The 15210-nt window shown below is 35.5% G+C and overlaps 1 protein-coding gene across 1 annotated transcript in view; it reads right to left on the bottom strand.

Moving 5' to 3' along the window:
* Positions 1 to 3606: 3606 nt before the first annotated feature.
* sf3b2 (splicing factor 3b, subunit 2) overlaps positions 3607 to 15210 on the bottom strand; it is a 42089-nt gene continuing 30485 nt past the window's right edge. Inside the window, exons 17-21 of the mRNA XM_056460957.1 lie at positions 14336 to 14478; positions 12806 to 12913; positions 10106 to 10205; positions 6876 to 7070; positions 3607 to 3803 (exon numbers count right to left, since the gene is read on the bottom strand). Of these exons, the coding sequence (XP_056316932.1) occupies positions 3732 to 3803; positions 6876 to 7070; positions 10106 to 10205; positions 12806 to 12913; positions 14336 to 14478 (618 nt within the window). The 3' untranslated portion in view covers positions 3607 to 3731. The remainder of the gene's footprint in view (positions 3804 to 6875; positions 7071 to 10105; positions 10206 to 12805; positions 12914 to 14335; positions 14479 to 15210) is intronic.

Here is a 15210-nt window from a genome sequence, read left to right as displayed (position 1 = left end):
GTTTTGGGAACTATTGAAGTTATCGCTCAATTAAAGGACTGTTTATATGTTGCTATCCTTATGCCTCTGGTTTGCTGTTCTCACGGGGATACACCAAGTTTATCTAATTTCTTGGGGAGCAACACAAAACTCACTTAAACAAGGCAAATTGTCTGTTTTTCTACAAACAACCACCTCTCTTCTAAGGAGTCACAGGACATCATACGTGATTTATTGCATCGCTCTCAAGTGCTCTAAGTGATAAGTGGTCTCTGACCTTTTTTTTTTTCCAGAAAGACTATTTAGTTTCTGACTTTGGTATATCTTATTTTTGTTGTGATTGTTTTTTGTTTATTTGGTAATAAATCCATGCATGCGTGTAAAATAAAAGAGTTTACAATTGATATCATTTTGTTTCAAGAGAGTGTTAATCAGTATAGCCAAATTCTGTAGAACCCCCTCAGAGTAGGCATGTGCCGGTATCACATTTTCATGCTGCGATTAATTGATTGAGCTTTTATCACGGTATACGGTATTATCACGATATTGTAATTTTACTAGAGAAACAGGTAAAAAAACACAAAAAACTTCAATAACAAAACTTTAATAACTTTTTAATTAACTAAAAGTACTTCAAACATTTAAATACAAATAAATATAAATAAAACAATACACAAAATAAAAGTAAACTTGAGCAATTATATCAAAGTGAATGTGCAAAAGGGAAACCGTCTTTGTAATCCCTCTGCATTTTTTTGGAAACAAAAAATATTTCCAAACTTCTGACTTTAACCTTTTTAAAGGGGGATAAATTGTCGGCAGCGTTCCTCCTTATCAACTCATATTCTATAAAACACAAAAGCCATATATATGAAATAAATAAATAAATACAAACTTTAATCTCAATTTAATTTTTGTATGCTGTCCATAAAGATATTTGTTGAGTTCTAAAAAAATACACTATTCATTCATTTATTTTTCTTCGCATAAGTCCCTTGTTTATCAGGGGTCGCCACAGTGGAATGAACTGCCAACTATTCCAGCATGTTTTATGCAGCAGATGCCTTTCCAGCCACAACCCAATATTGGAAACCACCCATACACACTCATTCACACACACTCATACACTACAGCCAATTTAGCTTATTCAATACACTATTGACTCAGCCTATATTCAATAATAAACATAACAAAAACTGCCTGATAATGCATGGGTAAATCTTCAAAGGGAACAGTGTTACATTTTAAGCTCTTTCACCTCATCCTGCTTGCTGTTTCACTATCTAAACAATGAAAACATAATATAAGTCAAATTTGTTTCATTTTGATATTATGATTAACAGACACCAAACAGCCTTGTGTAGCTGCATATTTTTATGAGCATCATCTTCACACTGCATATTTATAACAAAACAGGGCTTAAATATAACTGTCTCCTTTCATTTCCATTGAAAAGAATGAACTTTACCCTGTCTCTTTTGCAGAATATCAGTTTTAATAACCAATAATGGCCATTATAATAGTATAACGTACATTAAATTTAAACGATAAAGGTTAGCAATCAGTCAATGTGCAGAATCAGTGTATGTGGTTACATAAATTAATATATTAGCTTATCTTTGCACTCAGCCAAAACAGTTAACTGAGAACAAGTGATTCAAAAGACATAAGAATTGTTAGATAGAGACAACAAGATGAATTTAATATCACGTTTAACAGCTATAGTGAGATGAGATCCTCCAGCAGATGAACTGTCTGACATGCACTATACTCTGACCTGGGGTTTATGCTCACCCGCTGAACTAGTGGCTGGCAGCTCTGGGCAGAGAGTGTGTGGTCACGAGATTTGCGTTTTTAGCCATGTACTAGAATGAACAGAGAACTTTTCAGAATCGCTAAATGAAACGCCGGTGTATTTCCCGCGATTTCTCTGCGCCTCCCTTGCGTTTCTTCTCTCTGACTCTCGACTATTTTGACAAATACACAAAGACGACGCACGCTCACGCGGAGTCCAAAATAGGAGTTTGTGATTGGGCCAGCCCAATGTCAATACCGAAAAGAGCCAATGGGCTGCAGGGTGTCACATGGGCCGGCCCGGTCTGTCTGTCCGGGAAAAAAAGCATCTACTTTCAGAGAGTCACAGATCACAGCAGCGTCAATCAATAAGGCAGAAAAAAACGATAGGCTGCTAAGCCTTTTATGGGCCGATCAGATCATAAGACGATGATCAGCCCGGCCCAAAAAGTACGTCGGCCCACCGGGAAAGTGCCCGGTCTGACAGATGGCATGGGTGTGAGGATTATAGTGCGGTGGCAGCGGCGGCGCGCACTGCGCACACAGGGCTTCTACATGCGGGGATTGTTTACATCAGAGTGCGCATCAGTTCTGCGCAGCATATACGCAGTTTTTCTTCAAGCGGTTGATAGAAAATAAGCCAAGGCGCGTTCTAAGAATATAAATTCGGATCTATTATTTTTCACGGTATTTTGAAGTGCCCGCGATAACAATATCGTGCATATTCATTACCGTGATTTATCGCATTACCGAATACCGGCACAAGCCTACCTCAGAGTGATGCCAAATCGAGGAGAGGAGGTGTTGCTATATATATATATATATATATATATATATATATATATATATATATATATATATATATATATATATATATATATATATATATATATATATATATATATATATAAAACTAATATATATATATATATATATATATATATATATATATAGGACACTATACAAAATTATATTTGCGCATCTACATTACATTAGTCAGTACTGATGTCAAATCTGGAGCTTATCAAACAAAATAACTTGCGATAACGGCCCAAAAACTAGTACAGCCAAATGTATATGTTATAGAAAAATTCAGATACAAATTTAAAAAAAAGAGGAAGCAGCAAAAAAAGTAAAAAATTTAGTTGAAATTTTTAGGTTGCATTTTTTAGTGACATTTTGCTTTAATTGTATTCTGTTTCAATTTCTAAATATGATTAATATATTCATATTAATTTTCAAAATGGGCTGTACTCTATGCAGAGCAGTGTATATGTATATATAAATATAGATATATATCATGTCATATACAAATATTTTAAATATAAATATTCTCAAATATATGCATGTGTATTTACATAAACATACTAAATATACACAAGTTGTCAACAAACTTTTATTTTGGAAGTGCTTAATCGTGATTATTTTTTGCATGGCACTAGTAAAACAATAGGACTTATCAAAATCCCATAGTGCAATCCAAAAGCAAAAAAATACATTAAATTTTCCTTCGGCTTAGTCCCTTATTCATCAGGGGTCGCCACAGCGGAATGAACTGCCAACCATTCCAGCATGTTTTATGCAACGGATGCCCTTCCAGCCGCAACCCAGTACTGGGAAACATCCATACACACTCTCACACACACGCACGCACGCACGCACGCACGCACACACACAAAATGGCCAATTTACTTTAACAAAATTACATGAAACTGCTAATTTATGGATTGATTTTTTTTTTATAGTTCAGCAGCAATGTGGGAATCTGTGTATGACCTTAATAATCATCTAAAAGCCTCAAAACGGGGGATGAAATAAAAGATCATGAGCGTGTTTGTCATGGACTGGGATTTTATTTACAAAAACATTGACCGTAAATGAAAAAGGTGGCTCACTGTAAGGTGACGCACATACACACGTGTGCTCCTGCACAATAAAAGACTGAAGGACGAGCAGCTCTAGAACTTGAACTCTTTGTATTTCTTGGCTCCTCCGCGTGTGTCCTGCGGCTGCGCCTTGCGCTTCTTTTGCTGAGAGAAACAAACCACAGAAATATTTCAGAAAAAAACACACACAATCATTTACAAACACAAAGAAAGAACGAGTTTCCAATCTAAAACAGGATCTTTAGCATCCTCAAAATGTTCAGTTTCTGTGGGTCAGAGACGGTGTCTACACTGATCTAGGGATGCAGATATTAACCGATTTTCACGGTTAACCGCGTTTTATTTAGGGATCCACCGATACCATTTTTTGTAACTGATCTCGATATCAAAATTCTGAGTATCGACCGATACAGATCTGATCCCGATACTGTGCCGTTTTCTTTCTTTTTTAAGCATAAGACAGTTTCTATAGTTCTGGTGCTAAACTCAAATAATATATCTTCTTTAGTAAAAATAACAGACCTATAGGCCGACTGTATATGACAGACGACACAATCTAACTAAAACATGACGTGTGCTGTAAACTAGGCTACATTATTTGAGCATTCATGTTTGATGCATCACTGAGACACAGCGCTCAGCCCTCCGGTATATGCGGACACTTCCAAAACAGCAGCAGGTCAAATGAAGCCATTTAATGCTAAACTAAATGCATTTCTCCACTGATTATTTAAACTAACAGGAAGAAATAGTCTTGGAGAAAGTTTATTCGTGTGGTCATAACCGCGACGCACAGTTTGAATTGTGAATGAATGGAGAATGATTGACAGGCGCCACGGCGGGAAGCGCTGAACTGAACATTAATTTAACCACATGAATATTCATCTGTGCTTCAGATTAAACAGTAAAATGGCTTCAGAACTTTTAGGATGTAGTAGCCTACATGACAACTTTCTAGTGCCTTATAATAGGCTACCTTTATGGCTTTTGTTGGCTTATAAATGACACAGAATATAGCGCACGCGCAAGATCGGATGTGCTGATACCAGATTCATTACAAATATGCCGTATCGAACCGATATCCAATCCAAGTATCAGGATTGGTGCATCCCTAGTTTTATTTAGTCATGGCTAATTAATAATAAGGGCTTCTCAACACAGAGTTTCTGCACAGTACAAAACTGCTGCAACTAAAAGTAGGATTTATTATTTGATATCAATAACCAATCACTCTTTAGATTTGGAGGCTGATAACCGATATACTATAGCCGATAAACATAAATATTTCAAAATGTTATATGTTTATACAATAAACAGCTGATTTTATTTTAAAGACTTCATGAAAGTTTGAACTGATCTTATGAAATGAATAGTCTATACATAAATCAGTATGAATTAATAAATACATTTATTAAAAAATAAATAAATGTCCTTTTCTTCTCATATTAAATTAACATGCAACTTGACTGTTGTATAAAATAACAGGTTAATTAACAAAATAAGACTTAATTAACAAGTAAACAAAACTGCTGCAACTAAAAAAGTAGGGATGCACCAATATAGATTATTTGGTTGATATCAATAACCAATCACTCTTTAGATTTGGAGGCTGATAACTGATATACTATAGCCGATAAACATAAATGTTTCAAAATGTTATATGTTTATACAATAAACAGCTGATTTTATTTTAAAGACTTCATGAAAGTTTGAACTGATCTTATAAACTGAATAGTCTATTCATAAATCAGCATGAATTAATAAATACATTTAATAGAAAATAAATAAATGTCCTTTTCTTATATTAAATTAATTATTAAATTAATTTAATAAATTTAATTAATGAATTATTTATTAACTTTACTGTTGTATAAAATAACAGGTGAATTAACAAAATGGCACTTAATTAACAAGTAAACAAAACTGCTGCAACTAAAAGTAGGGATGCACCAATATGGATTTTTTGGTTGATATCAATAACCAATCACTCTTTAGATTTGGAGGCTGATAACTGATATACTATAGCCGATAAACATAAATTTCAAAATGTTATATGTTTATACAATAAACAGCTGATTTTATTTGAATGACTTCATGAAAGTTTGAACGGATCTTATGAACTGAATATAGACATAAATCAGCATGAATAAATAATCGCATATCAAATTAACATGCAACTTGACTGTTGTATAAAAATAACAGGTTAATTAACAAAATGAGACTTAATTAACAAGTAAACATTTTAAATCAAATGAAAATGAAAGAGCTAAGGACTGAAACCCGCTCAAATGTTCCTGAATAAAACGTGTTACAGTGATGTGCGTACATGCAAATATGTAATATCCAAAAAAAAGAATTGAGAGTTTTGACAGTTCAGAGTCACCATACAGGTGAAAAGCCAAATACAGATAGTATGATTTACTTAAAATGTGGTGTAAATTCATCCCATTTGGCGTTTTAGACTCTTTTGAACATGTAGGTGCTGCATGTTGATCAGACAATGCTTCTATGCTCGATCTAGCACTTTAACTGCAGGCGCTGTGTGATGCGCGTCAGATTTTGATAACACCTGAGCATTGAGCACAGATGACTTTCTCCTCTTAAGGCCCAAGGTGTTTTTTACATGCATTTTTTATTTCTCTTTGCTATTTGGGCTTATTAAAACCGAATTAGAATAAAAGCCTAACAATCATCTTATAATATAAAGACAGACGTGGCGGAGGGTTGAGAACTGTATGCTGGATTGAGTGACTGGCGCTCGTCTCTCATGCTGCTGTGAAGGCTTTGTCAGATCACGATGTGTGTGTTTGTGTGTGCGCGGTGATAGCCATCACGTGCACTCGTTATAATCAGCGGTGTACGACACACAAGGTCTAGTGTGACAGCGGATTTACTACGCTAAAAACATCCGTGCAGGTGTGTTGAGGCAAGTTGGAGCTAAAGAGAAATGAATATCAGATGTCCTGTGCCGACTGCCATTAAAATTTTAAACACTGGCTTTAAGTATGAGTAGCGTTAATGGAGCTGAGCTTTTAATGTAATGATATTGAATGTATTTGTGATGTCAACGCTGATGTGGTTGTGTGGTGAAGCCAAAGATCCATTTCCACTTAAATAAAGAAAGGCAAATCTGCAGGACACTGGCTCTCCAGCACTGAGTTTGTGCACCCCTGCTTTAATGATGCCAAGTAAAGTCCTTGTTTTGATTGAACTGACCTTCTGTTTGGCGGCGTGCTCTGCCACCATGTCGCTGAAGTCCTCCTTCTCCACCTGCTGCTCTCGGACGTGCTCCTCGTACTTTTGGGTCATGGCCATGGGGTCCAGCTCCAGCTCCTCCGGGGCCAGAGCAACCTCTACACCCTGAGAGTCTCCGCCCAGCACAGACACGCCCACCTTACGACTCGTCACCGTCTGCACCAATCACAGCACAGAGGAAGCACTTTTAACATTTCTGACATGCATTTTAAAAAAGACCTTATAATACATAAAAAGCTGAATTGTAATAATAAAAATAGATATTGACCTTATAAAACAGTTTAGACGAGCAAAAAATTTATACTGAATGACCTAAAATTGACATTTAAGGCAAGATTGCCTGTTTTTTCCTGTTTTAATGACAAAAGTATTTTGAAAAAGAAACACTGCAGTATTTCCATCCTGAATGAATCATTTTTGAATGAATCAATTGAGTCAGAGTCTTTGATTGATTCATAAATTACTTCATTCTGACTTAATGATAAAAATGACTCGATGATTCATTCTAAATAAATCGTTCAGACATTTTGATTAATCATTCGAGTCGATGCTCAATTTATAGAAACAATGCTTTATTCTAAAACCTGCCATTCTGAATGAATCATTTGAGTCAATCCATTTATAAATGATTCATTTAATTTAATCAGCTGTTCTGAACGAATCACTTGAGTCGATGATCTATTCATAGGAAATGCTTTATTCTAAAGTCCTCCATTCTGAATGAATCATTTGAGTCAAAGTATCTTTCATAAAAATGATTCATTAATAAACAAAGCAGCCATTCTGAAGGAATCATTTGAGTCAATATATTCATAAATGATTCATTGCTTCATTCTAAATAAATCTGACACGCTGAACAAATAATTTGTGTCAATGATCCATTTAAAAATAATTCACTGTAAATAAAAGTCATCCTAAACTAATAATTTAAGTCAATTATCCATTCATAAAAAAATATTTATGGCTTCATTCTAATTAAATAAGCTATTCTGAATGAATCATTTTAGTCAAACCATTTATAGAAACAATGCTTTATTCTAAAATCTGCGAATCTGAGTGAATCTTTTAAATCAATGAGTCAATTATAAAATGATTCATTTATTAATCAGCCAATCTGGACGACTCATAATTCAATCAATTCATAAAAATGGTTCAATTATTAATACATCAGCCATTATGAATGAATCATTTGAGTTGATCTATTCATAAAAATGGTTCATTGCTTCATTGTAAACGAAATCTGCATTTTTGAGCAAATCATTTGAGTCAATGATCCATCCATTCATGTATCAGCCATTCTAAATGAATAATTTAAGCAATACCCATTTACAAAATAAATCAGCAATTCTGAATGAATCATTTGAGTCAAAACATTTATAAATTTATTCATTGCTTCATTCTAAATAAATCTGTCATTCTGAACAAATCATTTGAGTTAATGATCTATTCATAAATTTGATTCACTGCTTTAATCTAAATACATTTATTTAAAAATGTTCTATTCTAAACAGATCATTCGAGTCAAAGAGTCAATGATAGTTTCATATAAAAAAAGTTTAATTTATAAATAAATCCGCTGTTCTGAATGAATTTGAGTCGATCCATTCATAAATATGAGTCATTGCTTTATTCTAAATAAATCTGTAATTCTGAATGTATCATTTCAGTTGATGATCCATTCATAAATTTGATTCACTACAATCTAAATACAACAGCTGTTCTGAACACATCAATTGAGTCAACGCATTCATAAAAATGATTCATTTGATTCACTGCCTCTACCTAAATAAAACAACAATTGTAAATGAATCATTTGAGTCTACCCATTCGAAAAAAAGATTAATTGATGCAATCTAAATAAAACAGCCGTTCTAAATGAATCTTTTGAATCAATCCATTCAAAAAAAGTGATTGTTTCAATCTAAATAAATCGGCTGTTCTGAATGAATCATTTGAATCAATCCAGTCAGAAAAATGATTGATTGCTTCATTTCGTTCTGAACAAATCATTTGATCAGAATCATTGATCTATTCATAAAATGATTCTACATAAATGAGCAACAAATCATTTGAATATATGACTCAGTGAATCGCTCATTAAGACAAACTGCAACTGGCTGAAATTATCTTATCTATGCATGACGCCTAAACCAGCCATGACCAGCACAAAAAAATACACATTGCTAAATATTAATATAAAAACAATGCTTTTGTTTGTTTTAAATCACACACTCCCAACAAACCCATCAAATGTCTAAAATGTAATTTGTCTCAAGTAAAGGAGGCATTTATTTGTGCATGTCAGTGCTGTCTGCAGTGATATAAAGCGTATATAGCTGCAGTTTTCTGATCTACAGCATCATATCCGCCAGCTGCTGCTCGTTTCTCTCTTCTGTGTCATTTTAAATGCAGATGAAGGCCATATGGATGCAGCGTGTGATGCTGTGAAGCGGATCTGATGCAGACGCTCGGCTATCTCATCAGCCATCCAGACATCTAAATCAGCCACTAAATCAGAGAGAACTCTGGGATACGAGGCAGATGCTGTCTGAAGGTGAAGTGATTTAATAATATTAGAAATACAAACCACCAGTGTTCAGGTTTAAAGTACGAGTGAAATCAAAACTAAGCATATTCACTTTGTTAGCTCATGTTGCTAGTTTTGTGGTGAACAGTTCATCTCTGCATGTGATTAAGAAAAGAAAAATGGCTTGCCCTCGCAATCTAATTAAAATTAAAGTGCACTTCCTGTTTGTTTTCAGTTAAATTCTCAGATTATGTCTGTCTGAGGTATTGGGCGTGGCTAACACACTTAACCACGCCCCTCCAGCTGTCAGTTTTGACAACAAACAGAAATGGCGAGGAGTCTGTTAGGTTGTAATAACTCTCCCCAAATCCTTTTCCAGATCTTTCTGAAAGAAATGCCCATTTTACTTCATCCAATCAGCTCGCAGTAGAAAAAAAAACAAGCCACACCCACTGCTTTCTCATTTAATATTATGTTTCACTAGCAACTGCATCACATACAGTCACATCTTCTGGTTCATGCAGACTTTAAAGGGTCCCGTATCAATATAAGTGGCAGCTTTTACAGCGGACACAGAAAGCACTGCGCTATGAAACCCATTCATTTCAATGGTCACACAATTAAGGTCAGTTGCTGCACCCAACAAAAAAGTATAAGAGCGTACCGTAGTCATGTCGTAGATGTGTGTGGAGGCCATCATAGCAGCTCCAACAGGTCCTGTCCTCCTCTCTGGCAGTACCGTGAACAGCTGAGGAGTCTCGTTTCTGAAAACACACAATGACTTAACACGTTACACTAAATTAAGCACATATTGTACTTTTATTATGATGTATAAGCTGCAATTTACAAGCTAAATTTGTGTCTTGTGTTCAGAACATAAATATCACTTTCCCTCCAAACGAGAGTTTAAAATCTGAGGCCTATTAGATTAAAAGGTGTAAATTGAGATGTTTTCTGTCATACTATGTTCCATAATAAAACAACTAAGGTATTCATATACTGCTCCGTTTTTGTTTTGTTTAAAATAAACCAAAATTAAAACATTTCCATAACACTTCACTGTAAGATTCCATTAGTTAAATGTTACCTAACACAAATAAATTACAGTATTAATTCATTTATTTATTTATCAGTAATTATTCATTTATTATTAATCGTTAACGAAAGTACAATCGTTCACCGTTAAGGCTAATTTATACTTCTGCGTCAAGCGTATGCTCTGATGCAGCCTTCGTGTGGTCGCATAGCCCTTGCCGTGGATGACACCGACGCTGACGTTACAACAGCGCATAGTGCAAGCTTTGTGATCGGTCGGCTTGGTAGTTGTGATGAGTGTGGGCGGTGCTGAGAGCCGCAAGCTCATTGGAGCGAGTGTTCACAAGTGTCAAGTGCCGTGAAGGAACTTCAGATGGAAACTTTTGTTTTGTGTTTACCTCATGATTAAAGTTGTTGCACGTCCGCCAGTAGCTCGCTAAATGAGCGAGTTTGAGCTACTTGTACATTAGGTAGTGTTCAGAAAAAAAATTAAAAAACACCGGCAAAAATACTTGACACAGAGGAACATAAAAACCTACTGCCATCTAGTGTTTTGGAAGTGTAACTGCAGAGCAACACAAACAGCACGCAGAAGTATATATTGGGTGGGTCACGCCGATCACTCGACGCAGAAGTATAAAGCAGCCTTTACTGTTAACTCACAGTGCATTAAGTAAATGTTAACAAGCTCAACTTCGGATTTTAATAATGCATTAGTAAATGTTGAAATAAGATTAAATGCAGCACACGTATTGCTGTTTTTAGTTCATGCTAGTAAAAACATTGATTAATAAGACCCTTATTTGAAACCCTGATTTCTATGATTAGACTTTCATGCAAAGTTTACCAACGATTTTTAAGCACCAAAACAACCACGTCCATAACCCAACCGGACTCCGCCCACTTTTTAAAAAAATACTACTGTCAGAAAGCCCACTAGGAACTGAAAATAATCAGTGAGTTTCACACGGACCGTTATTAGCGGTGCAACTTCCCATATACGGATGCCGGTGCCTGATCACAATGCACTCCCTTTCTTCCTACATGTTGTGCGTTCATGCACCAAATGTGAGTAATAATGTGACTATCACTGAACGAACATGTACACCTTTGATATAAGGGACTGTTTGTTATACATGACAACGATCACGCCGCGATCGCGGAGAATTATCGATGCAATATAAGCTGCGTCATTCCGCCTATTGCCATTTACTGCCAGTTTACTTAATCCGTTTGTTTATTTTTGTTCCTTTGTTATCATGGTTTAATCATTGTTTATATGGTGTGATTTCTCATTGAAGTGAATGTGCAAAGATACCTTATATTTATACTGTATTCCTGATCTGACAGACCACAACATAATTGATGGAAAGTTTGATTTCACTGACTGCTTAACAAATGTTATTAAAGAAGTTTGCAGAGGATTTCTTCGTTGTTGCCTGATTCTCTGACCGGAATCAATGTCCATATTTGTCCGCCAATAGAACTGTAAATAACGCAGTTGACTGAGGCACAGTACCCCGTCACAACTACAGTTACTAGACCTGCCCCTCACTGCTGATTGGCCAAAAGTGTGTTTTGGTACTTGGTCTGTGGTCAAAAACATTCTTCAAATATTGCCCAGAGCACTTAAGCAGTGATGGCTGCTTTCAAAACACTTCATGAAGCTTTGAAATCTTTAGTTTCGAATCAGTGGTTTCGGCGTGCGTATCTAATTGGCAAAGTCATGTGATTACAGTAATTTAGGCTTTTTTTAATGTCATAAGTGTTTCGAAACGATAAATAAAATGGTTCTCAGCTTGGGCATGTACCATAAAATCCAAATGAATCACAGATTCATTCAAAATCGCCCTCTAGTGGTGAATCTCTAAACAGCTGTTTTTATCTAATCTCGGATCATTTTTTGGAGTTTGTAGACATTTCAATGAGCCATTTGTAAAATGAAAATTAATAACAGTTAATAATAGCTATCAATAGTCTCCTGTTAGCTTGTTTAGCAGAGCCCACCATAAAACAATCAAATTATAAGCCTTGAAAAGTTAAAAGAACACCTATTATACAGACATTTAATGACATTAGACGATGAGCAAAGTTATTTTACAGGTTATATTTTTGAGCTGAAGTTCGAATATGTTTGATAAAGTCAGTTCTAATGCAGGTCTTGCTGATTTTGTAGCATTTACACAAGTTTGACCAGCAGGTGTCACTATAAGTTTTATATAATAATATAAACGAATAAATAGTGTGTTTCGAAGCTTTGAAAAGCTCAGTTTCTCCCATCACTACTCTACCCTTAAGTGTATTTGTGATGTTTGCAGAAGACTCTCACCCGTCCATGGCCTCCTCGATCTTCTTCTTCCTCAGCTCGATCAGCTCTGGAGTCTCCATACCGGCAGGAACAGAGGAGAATCCACCCGGAGTGATCAAACCACTGTGACTGCAATGAGAAACGCAGAGGAGCGGGTCAACACAGACCACAGCAGGGTAACATCAACACAGATTTAAGACAGACTTTTTTTTAACCCTTGTGTGCTGTTGGGGATGTTTTCATCCACTCTGGGGTGCTTTTTTAGGTGTAATTTGGCCACAACTTTCTCTGTGTTTCAGCAAACGGGACTGAGTTTTGGTGACCAATCTTATTTTGACACCTATTTTGGGAAAATGCAACAACACATTCTGGGCAAATGTTCTACCCTTTCAATGTTTAGTTTTTTTTTTTGCCCCATTGGACTTCCAAATAAATTAATTAATAAATGTACCTCTTCCCAACAGGGAAAACCAGCAACAATCAAGAATGCATGATTATATGCCGTCAAAGCTTTGCAATCCAAAAAAATCATTATTTAGGAAGTCAATGGGGCAAAAACAGCCCCCAACACAACGAAAGGGTAGTCCATTTAAACAATAAACAAGGGTTAAAACCATTTTTTCAGACTTACACAGGGTTAAACACAAAGGATTTCTACTAATGGTCCAGTTGGCCAATGGAAACGATGTTACTTGTCTCATAACACAGGCAAACTCTAGTTGCATAATTTTTTTTCTCCAAAATAACATCTCTTTTTAATAGACGCGTTTTAAAAACTGAATGTATGCACAACAGTCTGTCCTTACCAGGTAACAATAAATAGAAGAGGAACTTTTAAACAAATGTTATTGTGAGAAAGATAATGAAATCATATTGGTGAATAGAGTTAACGAAGAAAACATTTGTTAAAAGTGGTATTGAGACAGACTGTTTGGTGATTGGTTGGATGTCGGCCCAATTGGGTAGTCTTACATGGATACAAGAAAATGAAGACCTGTTTAAAATGCTTTAAGACCTACAACACAATACAGTTATTTAAGACTTTATAAGAGCTAAAAAAATGGTTGAAGTATTTTTGGACCCTACAGACACCTCGAGTCTGGCCTCAGATACTGAAAGAGAAACTTTCTGAAAACTCAGGCCAGGGTGAAGATATCTCAAAACTTCGAGTACAGTGTGGTCATACAGACACAACAGGAGCTTTCGCCTCATGATGTCAGCAAGCGCAGTTTTCTCATTTCTGATTGGCTAACATGGCTGGGTCACTCCAAATGTGCAAGACATAACTTTGGCACATTTGCGGCAAATGTATCACATTCCACATTGTTTGACAGCAGGATGATACTCAAGTTAGCATCGACTTGTATGCTGTTTACTTCGAAACATACTTAATTCTCCATTTGGTGGTAACTATTGCCCCCTGTTGGTTCAGCGTGCCCTCAACATGCATCAGTGCATTTGAGATTTTTCATGTGGATGGAGATTTAAAAAAAAAATAAAGCAATGAAGATTCAGTGTTCGTGTGGAGATGGCCAGAGTTTGACCGCTCACCTGTCTGCAGGAGTGAAGAAGCCGGTTTCGTCTGGTTTCTCCTCATCGCTCTCCTCCTCCTCCTCTTCCTCAGAGGACTCTTCATCTGACGGCTCCAGCTCTCCCCACGGGGTTCGGTCCACTTCCTCCTCCTCCGCTTTAGCCTGTCCACAGCAGAACACACACAAAAACAGTCAAACACCAAGGGAGTCAAAAGCATGTAAAACATAATACAGAAGTGATATTTTAGCTTGCTAACATTTTATGTGAGAAGTTATATTCTTAAAACATTTAATTTCACAAAAATAAATAAAATCAATATATATATATATATATATATATATATATAGTATATAGTTTTATTCTATATATATATATATATATATATGTTTTTTTTTTCAGATTACGTGTAAAAGTAATATTACACGTCTATTAACCTCTTAAGGCCCAAGGTGTTTTTTTACATGCATTTTTTATTTCTCTTTGCTATTTGGGCTTATTAGAACCTAATTAGAATAAAAATCTAAGCATCATCTTTTGATACGATGTACTTAAGATAAATGACATCCATATATGTGGACTCATGGTCAGAATTTACATAAAACACTTTCTGACTTTTTTAATGCATATTTAACATTGAATTTTGTTTTAACTTGCTTTGACTATCAGAGAGTAAAAACAATTTTTTTTTTTCATTTTGGACAGTAAAAATAATGTTCGGGACATTTCATATACTGCAAAACAGTTGCAGGATGACAATTTATGTCTGTAACAAAATATAAAACATTCAAAGTATTTTAAATAGCCACTTAAAAGCTAAAATGTGCTGACGCTCAAGCCCTAGGGACAGGGATGTCCCAACTTTTTGGGCTGAGGGCCAGAAAAAAAAAAAAAAT

The sequence above is a fragment of the Danio aesculapii genome, chromosome 7, assembly GCF_903798145.1.
Source record: "Danio aesculapii chromosome 7, fDanAes4.1, whole genome shotgun sequence".
Classification (NCBI taxonomy): Eukaryota; Metazoa; Chordata; class Actinopteri; order Cypriniformes; family Danionidae; genus Danio; species Danio aesculapii.
Note: the sequence above shows the minus strand (reverse complement) of the source record. Positions and strands in the feature narration are given on the sequence as shown.